The sequence below is a fragment of the Gymnoscopelus braueri genome (assembly GCF_963280865.1).
Source record: "Gymnoscopelus braueri genome assembly, chromosome: 23".
Lineage (NCBI taxonomy): Eukaryota > Metazoa > Chordata > Actinopteri > Myctophiformes > Myctophidae > Gymnoscopelus > Gymnoscopelus braueri.
The window spans coordinates 19,925,894-19,939,896 of record NC_137625.1 but is presented as its reverse complement, the minus strand read 5'-3'; the positions used below and the strand labels follow the sequence as shown (position 1 = coordinate 19,939,896).

The 14,003-nt window shown below is 40.8% G+C and overlaps 2 protein-coding genes across 4 annotated transcripts in view; both read right to left on the bottom strand.

The window, feature by feature from the left end:
• Positions 1 to 14,003, bottom strand: part of llph (LLP homolog, long-term synaptic facilitation factor) — a 152,723-nt gene that overhangs the window by 120,944 nt on the left and 17,776 nt on the right. The window lies entirely within an intron of this gene.
• Positions 1 to 14,003, bottom strand: part of LOC308079429 (protein PHTF2) — a 50,622-nt gene that overhangs the window by 31,074 nt on the left and 5,545 nt on the right. For all 3 annotated transcript variants that reach the window (XM_080420905.1, XM_080420906.1, XM_080420908.1), the window contains exon 2: positions 7,596 to 7,676. In XM_080420905.1, coding sequence (XP_080277031.1) covers positions 7,596 to 7,646 — 51 coding nt within the window. In that variant the 5' untranslated portion in view covers positions 7,647 to 7,676. The remainder of the gene's footprint in view (positions 1 to 7,595; positions 7,677 to 14,003) is intronic.

Below are 14,003 nucleotides of genomic sequence, written 5' to 3'. Positions count from 1 at the left end.
GGCTATGGTTGGCTATAAAAGAATAGCAGATATACAAACTCATAGTGCGTCGCTTGTAGATCCGCCATTTTTGAAAAATCTAAAAATCTCATTTTCAACTCAAATCTTTGCTTCTGGGGGTCCCTGTAACTAAATATTTTCAGATGGACGTCCGTGGCCAAATACATATAATTTTGGGAGGTCCTTGACATGAAAAAGTTTTGAGCACCACTGACGTTTTATCAGAATACTGACATTTGTAGAATCGGCCTGAGGTCTTAATGGGTTAAAAATAGTTAGCAAAAAAATGAAATCTGTAAAACTGGATTCCCGCTCTGGGGGAACAGCGTTCTAGTGAAAAGCTGAGTACAGCATTCCTGATTTTAGTGTAAAATGTTTCAGCGTAACAGAGTTCATTTGACAACATTTTCTTGCAGTTTAAATTAACATTCAGGTTTTTTTGTTTTCTTTTACTGTGTACAGCAGTGAGACAATGGTAGACTTCAAGCTGTTAGATATAGAAACCGTTCTTAACGAATGGATGTGGTCTCTGACTGAGTTACTTGTCATGTTTTTAAATGTCATTCTTTTTGGTCACAGTACACACAGCAAAGAATATTCGGTGGTCAGATAACCTGACCTCAATGAGAGAGAGGCAAATTGTGTTTGTGAGTACAGTGTGTGTGTGTGTGTGTGTGTGTGTGTGTGTGTGTGTGTGTGTGTGTGTGTGGGGGTGTGTGTGTGAGAGAGAGAGAGAGACACCTCATACAGGGTCTAGGTCAGCCCAGTAGCTGCTCTCTCACTAATGGAAACTCTACATGTTTAATGAGCCTTCATTAAACATAAATAGAGAGAGAGACAGACAGAGGACAGAAAGTTTGTCAGGCAAATTGTGTTTGTGAGTGCAATGTCTGTGTGTCTGTGTGTGTGTGTGTGTGTGTGTGTGTGTGAGAGAGAGCAAGGACAGAAAGTTTGACAGGCAAATTTTGTTTGCGAGTCTAGTGTGTGTATGTGCGTGAATGTGTGCGTGTAAAAGGAGAGAGAGAGAGTGAGAGAGAGAGAGCGAGTGTGTAAACACGCATACACTGTATATACAGTGTGTGTTTGTGTGTGCATGTGGCCAAGAGTTAACAGTCCAAAGGGTGTAGGCTGGTGTTGCTGTAGCAACTGAAGCTAGGCTAGTTTTACTAAGGAGCTATCAGACCACACTACTGCTACTGTCTGTTTATATGAGAGAGAGAGAGAGAAACAGAGATTGAGAGAGAGAGCAGGAAAAATAAAGAGGTAGGGCTGGGCATGCCCATTTTCGGTTAATTGCAATTAACCGGAAATATATCGAAACCGCAATTTAGAACCAATAATCGACTAAAGTCTTGCTCATGTAGGTTTATCGAATCGATATATATAATATCGATTTATATATGAATGAATCGACAGGAAACATTTCTAATAGTTATTTTTAATAATCGACAAGGTGTGCAAGAGGTCATAGCCTTTGTCAAGTTGCTATATGAAATCGAATATAATGTGTGCAAGGGCCTTAACCCATTCAATCCGGGAACGCATCGGTGTCATTGTAGATTTTTTGGGCTATTTTTGGAAAAAGACATCGTGAAAATTCGTGCAAATCTTTGAATATATATACATACATACATTTTTAACTGGGGGTCGCTGGAACAAAATCTTTTGAGATGGGGGAGTCCGTGGGCAAATACATATGATTTTGGGTGGTCCTTGACATGAAAAAGTTTGAGAACCACTGATATTATAGCAACATAAGATTTTTTTTTTAATTGTTAGGATTTAGGAGACATTTGTGGAATCCCCAGAAGCAAAGATTTGAGTAAAAAAAAAATATATATATATTCAAAGACTTGCACAAATGTTCACAATAAAAAAATGCAGATCTACAGGCACTCTGTGCTCTATGAGCTTGTCTATCTATCAAAGTGTTTTTTTTCCCCAGCTAAAAATGCAAGACCCTCTTCTAAAACGCTCATCTGGAAATGTTTGATTCCCAGATGATTTGATGATTTTGATTGGATTGATTTTTCAGCTGAGACAGTGATAACAGTGATGAGATGAGCACAGCGATCTAACTCAGAGTTGGATATTTTTTCAACTCTCTGCAACCAGATAAAAACGTGTATGGCTCAGTACAGAATAGACGCTTGGTGCCTCGTTAGGCTAGACTCCCCGTGTCCTTGAGCAAGACAATGATGAGCAGGTTGGTGCCTTGCATGGCTTCCTCTGTCGTCGGTGTGTTAATGTGTGTGAATGCGCTTTGGAAAAAGGCGTTATATAAATGCACCATTTACCAAATGATTAGATGATCAATCATTCACCTTTTTATTTAAATAAAATCTTAAAAGACTCTGTCTGTCTGTCTGTCTGTGTGTGAGAGAGAGATGAGCAGCCGCAGTGCCAGGGTCACCATGGCGACAGACGGAGAGACGATCCAAGGGAGGAGGGAGGGCAAGAATATGTTGTCATGGCAACAGGGTTATGCAATAACGTCCTCCGCAGTGAAGGAGGTGGGGGGGGGCATGCATACACACAAAGATAACTACATCACTCCTCCTGCACTAATATACACCTATACACATTCACTGATACAAGACAGGTGCGCACGCACACACACACACACACACACACACACACACACACACACACATTCTACTAACTACTATACCAGCTTGCACTCCATCTCACCACCCCCCTCCCCCTTTACAACAGTCATGTTATGTCATAATCCTCTTAGTGCTGAGTGATGTTCCGAACTCATCTTTACACCTCATGAGAATGACCATGAGAATGAACGGCAACGCCTGCCGAATAACAACATCTGACAATTTCGCTTTTTTTTTTTTTATCAGAAAAAGCCAGAGATCTTTTCATCCATGGATTGAACTCAGAACAGATCCATAAGAAGTATGGAGCTGAAAAGTAACAGAGAAGACAGACTGGAGGAAATCCAAGCCTGAATGTGTTTTAGGGGAAAACTGAAATCTGTCTACGGTTAAAAACGGTGGATATTCATTTCCCGTCTCCTCTACACTGACCTCTCATCTTAAATGAAATAATGAGTTGGATGGATGATTATATAACTTACTGAATGAAGGAATGAGTGAATAGATGGATGACTATATAACTGAATGAAGGAATGAGTGTATAGATGGATGACTCGGGGCGACTGATTGCCTCGTCACTCAAGGGTCCTTCTGGTCGATCGACACGGTCACGACTTTTTTCTGTTCTGGCCCCACAGTGGTGGAATGAACTTCCCACTGATGTCAGGACAGCAGAGTCACTGCCCATCTTTCACCGCAGGCTGAAAACCCACCTCTTCAGGAAACACTACCCTTCCTCTTTGCCTGGCCTACTTGTTGTTAACTAGTTGTACGAACTCTTGTTTTATTTTTGTATTGTTTTATTGGATCTTGTTTAGTCGATACACTTATTTGTTTTATCTCGTGCTCATTTGATTTAGCTATTTTGTCTCATCTGTTTAAGAAAGTAGGCAGCTGATATATTGCACTTTTACCTTAGCGCTAGGTATACTTGTTGCTTGTTTTTGCAGGAAATGCACTTAAGACTTCTGGTGATTAGTAGTTTCGTTCCCTACCCATGTTGAATGCACTTATTGTAAGTCGCTTTGGATAAAAGCGTCTGCTAAATGACTGTAATGGTAATGACTATGGAACTGAATGAAGGAATGAGTGGAATGACTTCAATGAATGCAATTACAGATCAACATATCAATTAATTCAAGTTTGAGTGAGAGAATAAGTGTGTGTAATGCAAAGCCAAAGTCCATCTTTGGACAGCGTGCGTGCGTGCGCGCGCGTGCGTGCGTGCGTGCGTGCGTGCGTGCGTGCGTGCGTGCGTGCGTGCGTGCGTGCGTGCGTGCGTCTCTCTCTCAATATGCAAGCACACAACTAGAAATACAGTCCTGTGTCATAGTGCACTGACTAGAGTATATGAATGTATAAATACTATATCATAATATGAGTTGAGCAGAGTGGCTGAAGCCGGCTCAAATGCAGACTAAACAGTGGGTCTATTTACAGTGAGCCTGTTCAGAAATAAGCCTGATTACTCATATGGTCAGGACACAGCATGTGAGACTGGGGGTCTATTAAAAGAGCAGGGCTTGTTGTCACCCAAAGGTCACCAGGTTCAATCCCCAAGGGAGGTAAGAAATGTCTCAATGCAGCCAGGTCAGAAATATCCCGTGGATGACAAACACATTCTACCCCCATCTCATCACATGCAGTGGTGGGAACAGTATTCAAATTTTTTACTTAAGTAAAAGTATCAACACTCATTTTTCCTTACTTGAGTAAAAGTACAAAAGTATCAAAATGTATCAAGTAGAAAGTACGGTAATCCTTATGCAGAATGTCCCATTTCACAAGTTTTTAAAAGTATAAAATGTATTAAAATCTTTTGAAAATAGCTGATCTACAAGCTCACAATGCGTCACGATGCGACACATTGTGAGCTTGTAGATCAGCTATTTTCAAATGGCCGAAATGCATACAGAGCGTTAAGTGGTTAATGTATGTTTTGTAATAATAATCAAAATCTATAATGTAACTAAAGTTGTCAAATAATTGAAGTGGAGTAAAAGATTAATATTTGCCTCTGAGATGTAGTGAAATTTGGAAATACTGCAGTAAAGTAAAAGTACCTCAAAATTTACTTTACACCACTCATCACATGTGCATGTAGGTGCAATCCTGCACATACATTTAGGGTCACGATCATGACATTTTACCAGATGATCAATTGTCACACGAATAACTGCAATTAACAATTTAATTGTGTTGTTGGCATTCAGTGAACATGGGAACATATGAATAGGTTCTTAAATATGTTCTATAAAATTTCTATTTGGCTTTTAGGCTTCGTAAACAAACCTTTCACAGGGCAGATATGATAAGTAACAATATACAAAGCAATAGAGCGCCGAAGTGTGACATCACTGCCGCTAGAGGGCGCTATCCCCCTGGGTCACAGCGTTAGTTTTTCGGAATACCATGGGGGAATTTTAGATCGCATCATATAAGAACTGTGTTCCAAAAATAAACAAACCAGTACTCGCATGGATATGAAGCCTCAACTGACCAGCGCACAACGACTCGCATTGTGAGGCGTTGTGTGCTTATAGATCGTCTATTTTCAATATTTTCTAATGCCAATGTTTGACTAATGTTTGTCGATTACTTTTGATGCAGGTACGTTTTCTTTGCCTTTTTTTATTTATTTTTATATTAAAACGGTCCTAAAATTCCTTAAATTGTGGACCCCCCCCCCCAAAAAAAAATCATGTGGGGACCTCCCCGGGGGTCCCGACCCACAGATTGAGAACCACTACTCTACATGATGTAGTTCAGAGACAGCAGACAGGTACAGCTGTTTTATTCAGTGGTGAGTAAGCATTTTGTCGTCACTGGTGTGTGTGTGCCCAGACAGGCCCATCTTCAACTTACACATACACCCACTGCTCAAAGATAGACGGATAAATTAAGATGGCTAATTCAGATAGAGAAGGGAGAGGGATGGGCTTAGACTACACACACACTGTCCAAAGAGACGGATAGATAAGGGAAATAAATAGAATATACCCCACACACACACACACACACTACATGTCAGCTGAACTCTGAGTCAGCTAACAAGCTTCAGCTTGGTCTGAGACCAGACCCGGAATTAAAGTGAATCAACACTGTAAAACCTGGACCTGTCTAATGGACACGCGCACACACACACGCACAAAGACACACACACACACACACACACATATACAGGTCACAAGGACAGACAGGCACAAAGACAACCAAACAGACAGACAGGCAGGTAGACAGACAGACACATAGACAGACAGACAGGCGGTGTGTAAGCTGAGAGGTACAGGGGGAGCTGTGGTCGAGTCCAGCGAGGATCTGATATCTGAAACCATGGAACACGAGACACACTACACCAGTAAACCCAGCTCAGACTCGCTGCCCTTACCCTCCTGATTACCAGTATACACTGAATTCCAATACTGCTGCCACCACTGATATTTTTACTGACGGAGGAAGGAGAAACAAGGCAGGGTTTGCGCACCTCAAAAACGTCATTTAACATTAATTACTTTGTGCTTCTGGCACAACTGATCCTACATTAAAGGAGGGACAGTATGTGTTATGCATGAATTGAATTGCTCCTTTAAGAGGACTTCTCTAGTTTAAATGCAAATACTTCCAAAATTACAATCCTACATAAATACAGGTTATCCAAAACTGCAGTCAGCCTTCAATTCATTTGTGCAAAATAGATGTCAAGTTCAAATTAAGGGCAGGCTGTGAAGAAATATAGCTGCATTATGATGGAAATGTACGTATCTCGGAAAGAACAGACTGAAATTGACCTTGTCTGATGCGAACACTGCAACTTCTAACTCCTTCCGAGATTTTTATTTTATTTTTGCAAACTGATTCTTCTGTGTGGAGGGAGGAACATTTATTATACAAATTATGTAATCTAACGCTTCAGAGCTCTATAGCTGCATTAATCAGAGTGAGATCCTGAATTCAGCTTCAGACCATTCGGTTCTCATCGGGAGCAGTTACGGGTTCAGAGTCTTGCTCAAGGACACTTCGACAGCGACACAGGGAGAGCCGGGGATCGAACCAGGAACCTACCGATTCCCAAGCGGCTGCTTATACTGTGTTCACTTATCTATTTATTGAGGACTTATCGCATATTGGTAATGTACTTCAAAAGTCACAAAGCACACCAAATAAGCCAAGGAGGCAGGCCACAGCAAGTCAGCCATTTATGCTTGTGCTGGGTAGTAAACGGTGTATCTCATTTCAAATGTTTTCAACATGCTTTTAATATGCAACGCATTTGTGCACAATTCCATATGTACCTTTGCAACTTTGTTTAGACAGTTGCAAAGATTAGATAGTTGCTCAATAAAACAATTTCAATGGGGAAAAAAGACAGAAAAGAGAAAAACAACGTGAAGCAAACGTAAGCTCACATTGTATCATGCTTCATTCATTCATAACTGAAACAGACACGGGCACAGCCCTATGTACCTTAATATTGTTCTAAGGATCCTGAAAAAAAGATAAGTGTCATGTAGGGAGCACTGTATTATTGTATGAGTTGCATAGGTATCAATGTATAAGTAATACTGCATAAGTACTGCATAGTGCAAGGTAGTACTGCATGGGTACTGCACAGTGTAGTGGTACTGCATAATGTAGAGGTAATACTGCACTAGTACTCCATAGTGTAAAGCATAAGTAAGTACTACCGTATATACTGCAGAGGTTTCAGGCAGAGGTAGCAGGGGGTCCCCAACTAAATAATTCATATTATTACATTGTTCACTATTATTACATGTGCAAGTAAACACAAACAGAGAACATATTTTGTCTATTTTGGTCAATGTTCACTGTTATTTCTATACCTACAGTACATAGAGAGTAAGGAATTTAAAACATTTAAAAAAGGTGGGGAACAAGTACTGCATATGGTACACATTACACATAGACTATGCGTATTACTGCATTAACTATAGCTATAATACTGCAGAGGTGGAAGGGGTGTCTTACCTTCTTCTGGTACCAAACGACAGCATCTTTAACCTTAGAAGCCATGAACATTTCCCTGTTCCTCGTCTAGGACATCTTAGACTGAAACACAACACAACAGAGAGAGAGAGAGAGGGCTGTGAGTGACAGAGTAATGAGGGAGAGAAGCATAGAGGTTTATATATACTCCTCTACCTGGCAGGTAGGCGTGTCTGTTCACTGACGAGAGAGAGAGACACACGCACTTACGTATGCACGCACGCACGCGCATGCAACGTATACCGGGACATGCATACTAATATGCCGACAGACATGCACACAGTTTTTCCTTCTCCTTAGCCTCGCTAAGCCTGTCTAGGCCTAATTATTGCTCTGTTGGTGTTGTTTGGCTCTGGTTGCTGTCTGATTCATACTAGCCGGAAAATTTGGGGCATGGGTGGGTCTAGCTGTGGTTGGGTGGGACTGTATGAAAGACACCGAGTACAGTATGTAAGACGTGCGCAGCAAGCAAACACACAAGCTAAGTATCGAGAGCTCTCCCCCTTTTTCTCTCTTTGACTGCGTGTGTCCTTCTCTTATTTCTCTCTCACTGTCTCCCTCTTTCTGATTCTCTCCATCTCTCTCGTCTTTTTCCAGTCAGTTCTATTTTAGATGTTTTTCCAGTGTTGTCATCCAACAATCCTCCACAGGCCACACACACACACACACGCGCACGCACACACACACACACACACACACACACACACACAGTAAGCTCCTCAATATTACAGGTCCATTTGTGCACTATCAAGAGTTACACACAGTACTGCAGTGCATGCATTGTGAGAACAGTGGCAGCATATTGACATTCAGTGGAACAGTATTTATTGCAGTGTGTCACAACAGTTTACGAGCTTGGTGGCACTGCCAGGGCACCTAAATCAGTGTTTCCCAACCTGCTTGGGGGCCGGACCCCCAGACAAGGCCTCACAGAGAGGGTGTGAGGCGTTGACTCTTTACACGTTTGAAGATGTATGAACATCTTAAAATGAAAAAGAAGAAATGGTTTGCTCTAAAATGCCTAAACTAAGGATGCCAGGTTGAAAGTGAATAAAAGAGCATGGAAAGCAGCATGGAAAGATGACATTTCAGTCAATTTCATCCAGCTGTTTTAATGGAAGATGAATGGAAACGACAATTATGCAAAAATTATTGCGATTAGCTCAAATAATTGTGATCAGGCGATTATGTAAATTGTGACAAGCCTAGCTGGACACTGAAAGTACTCCCCCCTCCAGAAGCAAGTGACCCACTACCCATCAATTCACTACTGGGATTGGGCTACTAGCTAGTTAATGTTGTTTCACTTTGGTTATGAAACAGATTCAATAGCAGGCAGGACTGTTTTTATTTTGATTACCATCTAATAGGCTTCATTTCCAAACCAGGGCACAGGCTTGCTCAATCATAAAGGATTTGTTTTGAGTATGACATCATGTGTAGCTATATTAGTACACTATACACAACATGCTGCGGTGCACTAAATAAAATATGCCATATCTTGTATTATTACACTATAATAAACAACATATTACACTATAGTAAATGGCATATTGTCATACACACAACATACTGTGTTAGACTTTACTGTACAACATATTGGCTTACTTTATACAACATTTTATATAATGACTTTAGGGAGTCGTAGACCAGTAATTAACACTGTTTTAAGTGCCATTCACGTGTTTCACCGCTATGGTGCAATCATGTGTTTTTGAAAGAAATAGTAAAAAAAACAATAATAAATAAATAAAAATGTTCAGAACCCAAGATATCATTATCTGAAGATTTGCAGCTCCATCCACTCCTTGTTTAACTTATAACTGAAAAAGGCTGTATCTCGCTTCCAAAGCACTTTTTTTTTACTTTGAAAAAAAAAAGAAAAATAATCGCACTGGCCAGAAATAGCCAGAAATAATTCTGGCACTCACAGCTATTTTGTCAAAAAGTAAAAAACGTTTTCACATAAATTTAAACCACTTAGATTTGGCTAAAGTTTCAACTTGAGAAAATGTAACTAACACAAAAAAACTTTTGTTTGATAAAACATAAATAGAACTAAACATGACTTTATATAAACACTTAAGCCCTATTCAGAAATGTTCCACAATAGCCGATCTACAAGCTCATAGATCGGCTATTTAAGAACAAATAGCCGACGCATTGTGAACTTGCCGACGCATGATGAGCTTATAGATCAGCCATTTAAAAACAAATAGCCGACGCATTGTGAGCTTGTAGATCCGCTATTTCTACAAATGTTTGAAAATGAATGAACATTTTTCAACAGATTTATTTATACACGAATGAAAATGATTCTGATGATTATGCAAAATAATTGCAATTATCTCAAATAATTGCGATCAGGCGAAATACTTCGCAAATAACATTTGTGAGTGACAGGCCTATGTCCAGCCTTGTGAAGCCTGTCAGGTGGGGAGTAACACATGGAGGGACCACCATGGAGTCCAGTGTGAATGCAAGGTGTTATAAATGATTATATGGTGTTGCCAGGCAACCAACTACCACACTCAACCCACTTCAAACAAGTGGAGGTGTGTTTGTATAATGTAATGAAACACTTCCCACAAAGTCACATCCCACTACGTGTGTGTGTGTGTGTGTGTGTGTGTGTGTGTGTGTACACACACGTTGTTCATTGTGTTTTAATTATTTGTATGCATGGTAGTGATGTGCACATGGTGTGGGTGTGTGTGTGTGTGTGTGTGTGTGTGTGTGTGTGTGTGTGTGTGTGTGTGTGTGTGTGTGTGTGTGTGTGTGTGTGTGTGTGTGTGTGTGTGTGTGTGTGTCTGTGTGTAGTGAGTATTTAGTACACACAAACACTCAAACAATTCATTATGTGCCACCTTCAAAGAATGTGACTGTCCTTGAATTAGAAAGTAGCATTTGTTTGAACTCAACAGTGTGTGTCTGTGTGTCTCGGTGTGTGTGTGTGAGACAGTGAGTGAGAGAGAGAATATGCGCGTGTGTGTGTGACAGTGAGTGAGAGAGAGAGAGAGAATATGCGTGTGTGTGTGTGTCATATTCTTGCCGACACACAGCAGGAAGGAAGCAGTTTGCTTTAACATAGATAGAGTAGTAAGACAGGCTGTGTGTGTGTGTGTGTGTGTGTGTGTGTGTGTGTGTGTGTGTGTGTTTTTAGAAACAGGATGTATTTTTCTTCTCAGCCAGTTAAGATTCTTATCAGCACTCCTCCTCTACTCTCTCTACATTCTCCTGTCCTCTCCTCATCCATTCTGTAAGACCTGACTCTTCCAGGAAATAAAGAAAGATGAAAATAATTTACAGCGAGATAGAGATTGTAACACACACACACTGAGCTTCCCACTATTTACAATCTTTCTCCTTCACTTTCTCTATTCCCACCCACTGTTAATATAAACACAGACAGAGGAATTCAGACCCTGCCTAACACGCATGCACGCACACACACATTCACACGATCTGTTTTCATAGCGAAAAGAGAGCAAGAGAGAGAGAGAGCGAGAGATGATTATGATGATGGTGATGATGAGATGGAGGGAAGGCTAGGCTAGTGAGATAGAGAGAGTGGACAAGTGAAAGACAAATAGCATGACAGGAAGGATAGGGAGAAAAGAGAGAATTGGACATTAAAGCAGTAAAAAGAAAACACAGTAACTTATATTACACTGACACACACAGTCAGACACACACACACACACACACACACACACAAACAGGAAGGTAAGCAGCATGCACACAGACGGACAGTTACGCCTGGTTTATACTTTGTCGTATGACTGTGTTGCTAGGGAAAAATTACCAAGCTCACAACACATTTCGATCAGATGCCTTTTTGAGCGACACCATCGTACAATGGGGTACGACCAGTGGTGTGTTCTACCGTGTTACACTATATACATAGTATACAAGATTATTATTTTTAAATCGTATACCCTCCAGTAACCATCCGAGGAAGCGTATTTGATACGCAGGAGGAGGGGCTGGGAGCAGTCCCACTTCAAATAGCCTTTTTCATGTGTTAATGTGGCGTCCGACTCCGGGATGAAGGCTTATGTGTGGCTATTGTCTTGACGTGAGGTGATAATGGCCGCTGGACTCATGTATGATGCACTGTCTGAACTTTCACACCTGTCTCTGCAACTACAGGGCCACTCAGTCACACTTCTGCAAGCAGAAGAGTTTCTGGGTCGCACCATACAAGTGCTTAAATCGTTCAAAGAATTTCCAGGAATTAAATTAGCGGAAGGATTGAATAATCCATGTTTAGGCTGCACGGCTAAAAGCAGCTCCAAAGTTGAGTTACAGGGTGATTAACAATAGAAAATAAGTACAAAGCATATTGTAATTGTACCCAGTATTACGGCATACTCTCACTTATGTGTTTTCACACACACACACACACACACACACATCTGTATTATGGTCTGTTCCTAGAAACAGTTTTACCCAGAGACAACACGCAATGCATGCACGCGCATGCACACACATACAAACACGCCTAACCCAGGATTAGGAGTACAGTGCCAGACTATAATTCATGTTGGAAAACAAATGAGGACATGGCTGGGAAAGTTGCAACATATACGTAACTTACCAACCAAAAGTACACACATTATGTGTATGTTTGTGACAAAATCACTGTTATTAACACACAGTTCCAAAGGCGCCCAATCAGAAGTGCCACTAATGTAAAGCCTTCCAATCAGCATCATCGTCATGAAACGCTGATGATGGGATATCTGGTTCTGCCTTTAAACATACAGGGAGCACATCTCATATTGGGGAGAAGATATTACGAAATGGTTACAATGGTTTGACTTTGAATGACTGATTGATTTACACTAAAGGAGCACAATGGAAATAATGTGTTAATGGTGTTTTATCGTTTTTGAAAGATATGTATATACTATGTACTAATATATGTTCATGTATATGCATTTCTGAAATGTAAATCAGAAAATCTGATACTGGAAAGAAGAGATTCCAAAATAGTTACGAGCACCCTGGCCTATGTCCAACTGTGAACTGGTATGACTGGTTCGTCAAAACCAGTTTAATAAAACATTAGCATACTATCAACACGCACGCACGCACTGGGGCCGATGAGAGTGACCTATAGGGTTAGTAGAAGTAGACCATGCAGTTGCTCAATATTGATTCAATTCAAATTAAGCATGCAGTATGAGCATGTTATTTGACTAGTCGCTGCTGTCAAAGTACAAAGTATCCTATATATGTTGAGTTGACTCCTAGGTAGGCTGTATGTTCTGTTTCAAATTCACCTACATCTACTGTATCAATAGAATAAACAAAATCAACGTTTGTGTCTCGTCACTCCAAGTCGATCAGTGTAGCCAGTACCCATTGGAAATTAATGACTGCCGGTCGCTTTGTCGCTTGAATGTAGTCACTTTTGGTGCGAGTGCAAGCTTACTGTGCATGTCGGTTTTGCAATGTGCCAGAAAAGCAAAGAAAAGCTTGTTAGCATAGTTTTTTTCTTTGTGGCAGAGAACGCACTCTGCATGACCTTTTTTTGTGTTATTATATTGCAAACAACCCATAGAGGAAATGTATGCTAGTCTCTTGTTCCTTTGCCTATAGTTTCAACTTCCAAATGTAGCCATGACCAGCTAAGCTTAAGGTGCACTTATTCCCTGCATCCACCTACTTCACTAAAGCATCATTTTCTCCTAAGGGGCCATGCACCAAGCATGAACAATCACGATAACTATAAATATGTCGTTTTGTATACATGAGCTTGTATATATTTTAAAAGCAAACATTTTAACTCAAATCTTGGCTTCTGGGGGTCCCTGGAACAAAATATTTTGAGATGGGGGTCCGCTGTCAAATATGTAATTTCAGGGATTCTTGACATGAAAAGGTTTGAGAACCACTGGCATAGAAACATATTCTTTTCAGAAAACTTCTACAAATGACATTTGTAGAATCGGCCTCAGATCTTAATGGTTGACAGTTGATTCACACGCATCCAAACACGCATGTCGCATCACTCTTTCGCTTTGAGTAGGGCACAGGAAGAAAGACTATTATGGTATAATGACACATTGTAGCCAGCAGCCTTCTATTCAGAATGGACACACCAGGCCCTTCTTGACTAGGCATGCATCACACTCTTTTGCCTTTGAGTAGGCATGCATCGCTCTTTTGCTTTCGATTTGAAATAATCATGCTCCGGAAATGAGCATGAACACTTGTTAAGTCGTCAGATGGGTGGGCCGCGAACACTTTCAGGATTTTCAAGTGGGCCCTGATCCAGAAAAACGGTTGAGGAACCACTGTGACAGACAGTTTTACTAGGCAACACCAACTCATTCCCTATCCATCTTTCACTGCCCCACTTTCTTTCTCTCTACCGTTTCT